Genomic DNA, 10,378 nt, shown 5'->3' on the forward strand with positions numbered 1-10,378 from the left:
AAAGGAAGACTTCATTACAGATGGATAGACCAGTGGTTCTCAACCTGTGGGTCCCCAGGTGTTTTGGCCTACAAAAATCCCAGCCAGTTTACCAGCTGTTAGGATTTCTGGGAGTTGAAGGCCAAAACACCTGGGGACCCACAGGTTGAGAACCACTGGGATAGATTCAATCCAGGAAGCCATGGTCCTGAGTCTGCAAGACAAGATGATTTGAATGTCTCTCATTCATGCACGAGGTCATCAGAAGTTAAAGGCAATTTGATGGTAGTTAACATCAACAGTATTTCTTATGTGGGGAGCCTGAACTCTGTTTAAAGAGACCTAGTGGTTTCATAAAAAACCAAATAACAAGAACAAAATTCCATCAGATAACTTTCTGGTTCATAGCGCTGTCTCTTAGCCACCAGCTCAGAAGAGAAGCAATGCAATCAGCATTTTTTTTTCAGGATGCTTCCTTGCATTTCTTGTCTCCTCTTCTTTCAGATGGGCTCCTTGATTGGCAGTTGTGTGGAAATCACGTGAAGATCTTCCAACCTAGAATATGTCCTCATTATCTGTGGTGTATGAATTTGGCTGGATATCTTCCTACTCCTAGGAATATTTGCCAACAAGACTGATTTTGAAGAACATCTAAAACAAAGGAATCAAATATAATTTAAGCTCTAGGATGTATGCTCTCTGCACAGTTGTAGCAACTCGATACCACTTTCATTGCCATGGTTCCTTCAGGTGGAATCCTAAAATCTGTAGTTTGGAGAAGGGCAGAAATTTCTTTGCCAGAAAGCTCTGTTCTACTCTCCTGTGCTCTTTGGTATATAATTCTGAGTCCCCTCCCAAACTTCAATTTCCAGGATTCCATACGTTGGTGCTATGACCATTGAAGTGGCATTAAACTGTTCTCATTTTCAAAACTAGTTACAAAAAAGCAAAACAAAAAAACGGCTAGTTCCAGTTTCAGTTAGGAGGGCAAGGAGGGAGAGCATTGCATGATTCTAAATGTTTTTAAAACTGGATTTGGACTTGCTCATTACATTTGGAACAAGGGTCTTGGCTGTTTTTGCTGCAGCAGATTTGGGCCCCAGAAGGTGTCATAGACTCCTGCTGGAAGACCTAGCAAATTCCTGGAGAAGACCCATCTCTAAAGTGTCTGGGTCCTCCAAGGAGATTTTATGATATGCTGGGACAGGAACTGCCCTCTTAATTTAGTGGTGCTTGGTCGGACCTGTGGTTTCAGGTAATTGCAGTCTAGCCAGGAGTGTATCGCCTCACAGACGTGGAAGCCTTACTGTACTAACACTTTCATAGCATCTCATGGCAGGAGGCTCTGTAATATAGGAAAGATAAATCTGCAAACTACAAAATGAAGAATGACTAAACTCAAAGTGGTTTCAGATACAGAAAGAAAGAAGGCATGGCTAAGTCAATAAGCAAAAATTATGGGAAGTGATCCTGTATTCAGATACATAGGTACAAGAGGTAGTTACAATAGCATCTGGTTCAAATCCACAGTCAACTTTTTCTCAGTTGCAGCACTCTTATATTGGCCATTTTCTGCTTGGAGGGAACGATAAACAAGACACACAGCAGACACCCATAGGGGACATGCCTTAGGTATCTCTATAGAATTGATTGTGTCCTTACTCTGCATCCAGATATAAGAAAATAGATGGATATTTGCCTTTTGCTCTTCCCAGCACTACCATCAAAAACTAAGCAATGGCTATTTCAGGGGCCTGCAACAGAGAAAAGAGGGTTGTAGGGGATTTGGGTCATTGTGTGGTCAGTAGAGTGATCTGTGATGAGATAAGTCCAACTTAACATTATTATAATTCAAGATGAATAACAGGATGAATGGATTTTCATAATGAGACATGCAGACTAGCAACTAGCCATGCTAAAGTTGTATGCCGAACAATATTCATATTAAGAGGGACTTCCATAAGGGAGTAGGAAATGTCCAACAAGATGCTTTATTGCTTTTGTGTGTGAATTGAGCAGCTAGTAATCCATATAGTGAGATGTATGAGACAGAGCAAAACTTAGCTAGTAGTCACTTAGATACATACTCCAGTGATCTTGGGTCAATAAACCCAATGCCATTTGGGTGTCACTGTTTCTGTTCTCAATTACTTGCTGCTCCAGTGCTAGTTTTTGCAGAGCTAGCTGCTATTTCCTGGAGTGGTCCCTGCTGATCAAGGATCATGTAGGCAATGTGATAACATCATCATGTCATTTAGGCATCAGTAACCTTATGGAGCCACATAGGAGGCATGCTAACACCATGATGCCACCAGATGGGATTCTGTTTGTAGTGAGGACAATGTCCTATGTCATCATGACTCTTCTAAGAAATGGAGGTGGGGAGAGCATGCTAGCATCGTGTTTATGTTCTTCCTAGCAATTGCGCTTTCTCCAGGTTCAAACAGACACCTGCCATCTTTTGAGTGGTTTGTTTCTCCAACACATTACTTGGAGGGGTGGATGTTGTGCCCATTCACTTTTTCTTCTTGCTGTCCATACTAGTAAGTGATAACAGGAAGAAAAATAGTAGCGTCAGAATACTATACCAACAGGATTTTACTCCTTGTCACCACTGATGAAAGAGCCCTTTGACACGAAGTCCCTCTGTACTTGCAAGTCCTTTCTTAGCTGCTAAGGTAAATGTAAAGGTTTCTCCTGACATGAAGTCTAGTCGTATCTGACTCTGAGGGTTGGTGCTCCTCTCCATTTCTAAGCCAAAGAGCCGGTGTTGTCTGTAGACGCCTCCAAGGCCATGTGGTCAGCATGACTGCATGGAGTACTGTTACCTTCCCGCCGGAGCGGTACCGATTGATCTATTCACATTTGCATGTTTTCGAACTGCTAGGTTGGCAGAAGCTGGGGCTAACAGTGGGAGCCCACTCTTCTCCCCAGATTTAAACCACTGACCTTTCGGTCAGCAAGTTCAGCAGTTCAGCTGTTTAATCCGCTGCACCACTGGGGGCTCCTCGCCATCAGGGGTTCCTTAGCTGCCAAGGAAGAATTCAACCATTGTCTGGAGTCCTTTTGGTGAATTACAGTAGTGCGAGTTGGACTTATATCATTGCAACTTTTGGTCATGGTAAAGGCTATAATTTACCAGCTGTTCAATAACTAAAATTTCCCCATCCTGACTTTCAGGATGGGTTTTGGAGGTCAGAGTAGGAAATGGAGTGTAGCTTGACACATTAGCTACATGTCTGATGCAGGATCTTGGCCAGCCATTGCTAGGTTGTTGGAAAGTGAATGAGGTACAGAGACTCATCCAGCCATTTTTTTGTAACTGGATGCCCTACAAGGATGTAATTTTCAGCAACATCCCAAGAAACCACAGTAGACCCTTACATGACTTCTGCAGTAAGTCCAACTTGAAAAAAAACTGTTTGACACTTGTACACTGAGCTTGTAAAAGTGGCCAAGCTAATGGAGTCTCCTTCATCACCCTAGCAACTTTTACAATCTCAGTGCACAAGTGCCAAGCAGAGATGTGCACAGCTCTGGAAGTGATTGTCTGCAAAAACAACTTTTTCTAGAATTTGTCTATACAATGGCAATTCAACCTTTTCCTCCTTAAGTTCAAACGGTGTGTCATTCTAGTCCTTTTCTTTCTCTGTGTTGGGAATGAACCTCAAGAAAGTGTTTTTGCCCTTCTAGACCCCCCACCCCCCGGTCTCCAATATGATTCTGAGTTTGAATCCTTTGTGCCCAGGGTATGTATAAACTAGTCCTATGCGGCCCTGCCCCAGTTTGTGATCACCTCCTCCCTCCCATTATCCCAATTACTCATCGGTCATCCCACTTTTCAGCTACTTTTTAAGCATCCCAGTTTCTTCCACTTTCTTCTCACCACTTTCAGCTGGTGCAAACTGATTTCAAGATACAAAAATCATTTGTACTTAATTTATGTGGGTGAGATAGGAAGAGACAGGGTCTTATCCTTCCCAGTAAGCTCAGGCAAAAGCAAACTGCTGCAGCCTCTCCTAGCTTGGGCATTCTCTTGCGTTAATTACTTTTGCCATCTTGAACTCTCTCTGATGTTGCTTGGCCTTGCATAATCTGGTTTTCACCTGTGAAATGCTGGAGGGTATGCTTAAAGAGCAAATTCAGACACTCTGTTATCAATCATCTACTTGTAAAGGAAGGTCCCAGAATTCTTACTTCACGGCTTGCTTTGTGGTGACACCCTGGTTGTCTAACATCACCTGAGACCACCTTTTAGAATTCACCGACACAATTTTAAAACCAATGCTTTATTCACATTCTTTTTACAGTACATATCTCACTGTATTCATAGCACTGTTCAACAGGAAACACAAGGAACTACGTAATAAAAAAGGAAGATACAGTAACAAAACTGTTATGCTGAGAAATCTCAGTGTTATCACACTACTTTGAAATCACACGGACATACCACTGTTTGCCATAAAACACAAATGCTGAAAAAATGCAGTAGTTCCAGGAAAGATCAATAGAGCATATAAATAAATAAATAAAAACAGCATTGAACTTAAACTATTTTCTGCATGAATTGCAGTCGGTAGGGATGGGGTGATTTGGGATGAGACCATCTGATGCCCTTCAGGTCATGTTGGACTAAAACTCCCAGCAGTCATGGCCCGCATAGGTAGCAGTGAAAGACTGATGGGATTTATAGTCCAGTGACAAATGGAAAGCAACAAGTTCTCTGTCTCAGCTTTAAAATAACTTGAACTGGAAACTCAGTTGAAATCAGTCTATTTTACATGCTTATCAGTTGCTTCTTATGTCTTATTTTTTGCTGGTATGACAAGAATCATATAAAACTTGATATTTGCAAATATGAAGAACTGTGGTCAAAGTGGGAAAAAACAAGTCTCAAAATCTTATTATTTGCTGTGGTCTCTTCAGCACAACAAAAGCCCACATCTGCATTGCCACTGCTTTCCTCCTTCTCAAGTATTCATTGAAAAGGAAGGAGGAGAGCACCAGTAAAGAAAATCTAAGGCACAGGAGCTTTACAAACACAGAACAGACTTTATTAGCCATTCTCTTTCCAGGAAGGGAAATAAATATGGAAAAATATAAATTATATACATATATACATACTAGTGTATAAATAATAATAATAATAATACATAAATTATTTGTCAGCACAAAAATCCTTATTATGACTGTCTGTTCTGCATTGCTCAATAAATAAATCTGACATATAATAAATAAGTTATTTAAATAGTGCGGGAAGAACACAAGTTGAAAAGGTTGAACAATTACAGTGTAAGAAAAAAAACAAGTAAAAATAGTTCAAAAACCCCAATATCTTTGTCTGTACTTCTGGTTAGCAGTGTGTATGTGACCTAGAAACACATAAAAACATTGATTCAACCCAACATTGGGCAATTTTGGGATGCTGGAGTCAATAAATATAAAGATTTCAATCATTTCAGCATCTATGTTGAAATGCAATGTCCTCCTTCTTCCCCTCTTCTCGCATCAAATGTGAATGCTTTATTGTGTTCATGGCAAGAAAACCCAGGACTCCAGGTTCAGCAAAAGCTCTACTTAAAAGTTTGACCTCAAAATCCCCCCCCCCCCAACCAATCAAGAATCCCCATTTATCCGAAGACATAACTCGGACTCATGAAACCAGGGTTTTGTCCTAAAATGCTCAAAGGATCAGCTGATTCAACATCCAATTGATGTCCATAGAAGTCAAAGTCTTCAAGCACAGGCTCAAGAGGAATTTTGTTGACTAACGGCAGGAATTGGGAGAAGGGAGGCAACTGACGGCTCTGACCCAGGTTCCCTGCCGAGCTGAGGCTGACAGGTATGTTGTAGTTTTCAGAATAGTAGAGGTTGTAGCCATCGCTGAGAACCTTCTCATGGAAGTTGCATGCCTCCTCAGAGTAGAACAGCTATTGAAGAAAAAAGTGTGAGATTATGTTTCCATTTATGTAAATAAAAATGTCCAATATATAGACACTGGGTTTCTAGAGTCATCAGGAGTTATCAGAGTTTGAAAAGTTTACTGTTTACACTACAACTCTCAACATTGTTCCATCAGCATGACTTGCAAACTACTGGCTCATTCACCATATACAAGTAGAGAAAAATAATCTAAAAGCTGTAGATTATTTGCAAATGGAGTTCAAGTTTAGGAAACACAGTTCATTGTAGACCAGCCACACAAGTGACCATCTCCATTAACTGCTAAATAGAATTGTGCTGTATCTTTTGCAGAAGTGTGCAACCACAAAACCAGGGATAGAAATTGTTTGGCCTTCCAAACGTTCTTGAACTGCAGTTCCCTGGACAGAATAGCCAAGGGTAGTAAAAGTTGACAGCTATATCTCAACAACAAGAAGGCTGCATGATTCCCAGCCCCGCACTATATGAACATGCGATCAGAAACAGTTGTGCAACTGGACAGGAATAGATTTTTTGATTATTGCTGCTGTTGTGTGCCTTCAAGTTGTTTCTGATTTATGGAGACCCTAAGGCAGTGGTTCTCAACCTGTGGATCCCCAGATGTTTTGGCCCTCAACTCCCAGAAATCCTAACAGCTGGTAAACTGGGATTTCTGGGAGTTGTAGGCCAAAACACCTGGGGACCCACAAGTTGAGAACCACTGCCCTAAGGTGAACATATCACAGGGATTTCTTGGTAAAAATTTGTTTAGAGGGGGTTTGCCCTTGCCCTCCTCCTGGCTGGTAGGGAGCACAGTGGGTCAAAGATGCATCTAGGTGTGCTTCAGACCCAGAAGTAGACCAGTTAGGGTCTCAGTGGAGACAAACCAATTGAAGTCCATCAGAGTTTCAGTGGAGGTGGACCAACTGAGGGTCTTAGTGAATGATGCCACTGGTTTGCATTTGGCTATGGAACATAGCTAGTTGTTTGATCCCACTTCTCTCTCCACCTGCCACAGAATGTTTATTCAGGGTGGCTCTTATAGCAGACCTATAAATCCTGGGATGACTTTATTCACTGTGAAGAGAGGAAAGTAAACTGGCCTCAATGTCCACATAAAGATATATATAGTATATATATTGTCGTATTTGAGTGACTACAAGAGATCAGAGTTTGAATCCAAATTTGGCCACAAAAACCTACTGAATTTGAGCAAGTCACTCTCTCAACCTCAAAGGTTGCCCCTAGTGAAAACAGGTTGTTACAAAAATGAACTAATAACAAGATGTTTTTATTGGTAAGTAAATTCTGATCCAAGCCTTGGCCTGTCAAACATGCACACTGGCAATCAAACTTACCGAGCCATACAGTCGTCCATTGGGTTTCATACAGAGAAATCTAGAGGTCTTCTTGGCCTGCATGCGAATGACTCCTGGCTTCACAGCTTTGATCTCCATCAAACCTGAAAGAAATCCAGGAGAGAAGAACGGGGTAAACGGGGAATCACAAGTCTTCAGCCAAATACCTTTTTGTCTAACTCAGTCACCTTCCTCCTTTTTGGCTTCATCAGTAACTCCAATGTGTAACATAATGATATGATGTCATTGTCAGATTCAAAGCCAGGGAATGTTCTTATTCTTTTAAATCTCCCACTATGGCTACAGGTAAACTCATTGTATATTCTCCTGCATGTTTTCTGCCCCAGTCTGCCTTTCTGGATGCTTTGCTCTGCATTGCTTTGTCATGGGCCATCGGGTCCAACCCCTGCGCAATGGAGGATCTTCAGCTAGCAGTGGTTCTCAACCTATGGGTCACCAGGTGTTTTGGCCTACAACTACCAGAAATCCCAGCCAGTTTACCAGCTATTATGATTTCTGGGAGTTGAAGGCCAAAACATTTGGGGACCCACAGGTTGAGAACCACTGCTAGCTGGAGATCCTCCATTGAGCAGGGGTTCAACCTGATGGCCCATCTCCAGCAGGTAGCTAGCCACCATCTTTTTGAAGACATTCAGAAAAGGAGGCTCCACCACCTCCGTAGGCAACTGCTTCTATAGCTGAGCTACTTTTACTGTCAAGAAGTTCCTTCTGAAGTTTAATCAAAATCTACCCTCTTTAACGTCAAACCATTAGACCTAGTCTTGCACTACGAGGCAGCAGAGAATAGACCTACTCTATCTTCTCTAATTTAAGTATGCAACCATGTCCCTGTTTTATCTTCTCTTCACTAGGTTGAACATGTCTGCCTTCTTCTCTGTAGCATCCACAGTTGTACACAAGTGGATTTCAGGAATCACAGACCAATCTCAACAGTGTTAAATGCCACGTCCGCTGAAGTCCCAGCAAAGCACACAGGATATTTTTCTCGATTCTATCTACTTTCTTCCCCCCAAAAAACAGACAATTTTTGTTACCCAGTCAAACACATCTGTTATGTGTCTTCAAGTCATTTATGATAGTGTTTTCTGGAGCTGAGAGTTTGTAACTTGCCCAAGGTCACCCAGTGGGTTTCTTTGGTCAAGCTGGGAATCGAACCATGGTGTCCAGACTCATAATCCAACATTCAAGCCACTACATCACACTGTCTCCTTTTACAATTACATAAATGTGTATCAATTTCAGAATTTTTCTAAATCCCAAGGGTTTCCCCAAAATACTCACTGAAGGGATTCTGAAACCTGGATCCACCCACGGTACCGTCTGGCAAGATCTCCAAGTGGAGGTGCGTCTGTTCATCTGCTGTGTAGAGGTGCCGAAGCCGGACCTGCCCATCAAATTGGTAGATGGGGTTGGAATTCCGCAAGGGAAGAGCAGGAGCTGTGCGGAGCAAGGCAGCCCAGAAAACTAGGCTGACGAGAAAGAGAAGGTAGTCTTTGCATCCAAGAGGGACAGAAACGACCACCATGGCTTGAAGGTGGTCTGGTCCAAGAAACGAGGAAGGCCAAATGGCAAAAGAAATGCCAGATGCCTGAAAAATGCTAAGAGGTGAACGTAAGGTTCTAGTTCTCAGCCTTGGAGTCTTGTAGCTCCCCGGACACTACTCTTTTCTCCAGAGAAGAACTGGAGAGTTCTGGATCCCACTTATCACCCAGAAGCAAACACTTGGACTCTTGGTGAGTCCCAAAAAGAAATTTCAGTCCACCAAGAATGGTTGAAAGAAGTTTCTATTGGGGTTGAGGATGGATTTTTAATATATATTTGAATTTTTTTTAAAGGACCCCAAATCCAATCAGTTAAAATGTCTTAAAAAGGGAGAATTCCTTCTGTTCCCTTAGAGCTGTCTCAGTCCACATGGGTTTGCTCCCAGCCAGTCGGCACGGGTATATATACACGAACACCCTTCAGGGCAGGAGTTGATGCCCTTCCCCTTGGCTTTCACTCTACCCACATCCTCTCTCCCCCCTTCCCTCCTCCCTTGCTTTTACACACATACTCTGGGTCTAGAGCGTGAGTGAGTCACGGGGTGCCTATAGCAGGCCTGCTGCCCCAACGGTGGGGGTCACGAGGATATCAAAGTCTAAATATTATCATTCCACAACTGCTTTCATGCCTTCCGACAGGAAAGGATGATGTAACCCCAGGGGAATATAAGAGTGAGGAAGAGAGGAAGGGAGCGGGAGAGAGATGCAGAGGAGGAAGCACAGGGAGGGAGGGAGCAACTCTGGTAAAGGACCAGGAACCTACCCAACGTGTGCTCTCTATTCCCTGATCTTCCTAAATGGATACCACTGTGGCATCCACACATCTCCAAGTCACATTTGCATCCATGAGTCTTTGGGCCTCTGAGCATCTCTGTAGACCAGAACGAACAAAGTGCATGCATGTTCCACCTTCCAAGGTCTCTTGGCAGCCCTTGACACCTTCAGAGTCCCCACACTGACCTTTGCCTGGCCAAAAATGCCTGCCAAACCTCAAAGTATAACCTTTTGAAAGGTTGCCTTTTCTGTCCTGTTCAGCATCAAAATATTTTTTTGGCCTTCTGGCAATTGCAGGGCTTTTATTGGTGGGTTTTGTTGTCCATGTGGCTCTGATTAGTTCTGCAGCACTAAAAAAAAGCCCCCAAACCATGCCAAACTCCTGCTGTTGACAGTGACAAAATAACTGTTTCGAATGCAGATGGTGTCGAATTCAACCCTTCAGTTCCTCCCACGTACATGTTGAGCTGGGAATACTCTTTTCTAAAAAATAATTTAGGGAGAAAACTATGAAAAATGACAAAATATAAATTAACTACACCCCATCGTTCCCAATCTTTATAAAAACTACTTAATGATTTTTCTCTAATCAGAGATGTGGGTTTGTCCATTCCTACAAGGTCATACAGTTTCATCATCCTAGCTATGTCCTTCCATTTTTGTACATTAAGGAATCTAGCATCTGTATTCACATACTAAATAAGTCTTCCATTTTTCTTGTCCACCTTTTTTTAAAAAAAATGTCAGGAGCGACTTGAGAAACTGCATGTCGCTTCTGGTGTG

The 10,378-nt window shown here is 42.4% G+C and overlaps 2 protein-coding genes across 2 annotated transcripts in view; one reads left to right on the forward strand and one right to left on the reverse strand.

Annotated features, from left to right (window-relative positions):
* Positions 1 to 4,530, forward strand: part of tnni3 (troponin I3, cardiac type) — a 24,383-nt gene extending 19,853 nt beyond the window's left edge. Inside the window, exon 8 of the mRNA XM_062958058.1 lies at positions 484 to 4,530. The gene's annotated coding sequence lies outside the window, so the exon portion shown is untranslated. The remainder of the gene's footprint in view (positions 1 to 483) is intronic.
* Positions 4,253 to 9,842, reverse strand: fgf21 (fibroblast growth factor 21). The gene is made up of 3 exons (XM_016996707.2): positions 8,562 to 9,842; positions 7,260 to 7,363; positions 4,253 to 5,909 (listed from the first exon to the last, which is right to left on the reverse strand). Exons 1-3 carry the CDS (start codon positions 8,803 to 8,805, stop codon positions 5,610 to 5,612), a joined length of 648 nt encoding a protein of 215 aa, XP_016852196.1. The 5' UTR covers positions 8,806 to 9,842; the 3' UTR covers positions 4,253 to 5,609.
* Between the last annotated feature and the right edge of the window lie 536 nt (positions 9,843 to 10,378).

The sequence above is a fragment of the Anolis carolinensis genome, chromosome 6 (assembly GCF_035594765.1).
Source record: "Anolis carolinensis isolate JA03-04 chromosome 6, rAnoCar3.1.pri, whole genome shotgun sequence".
In the NCBI taxonomy this organism is placed as follows: Eukaryota; Metazoa; Chordata; class Lepidosauria; order Squamata; family Dactyloidae; genus Anolis; species Anolis carolinensis.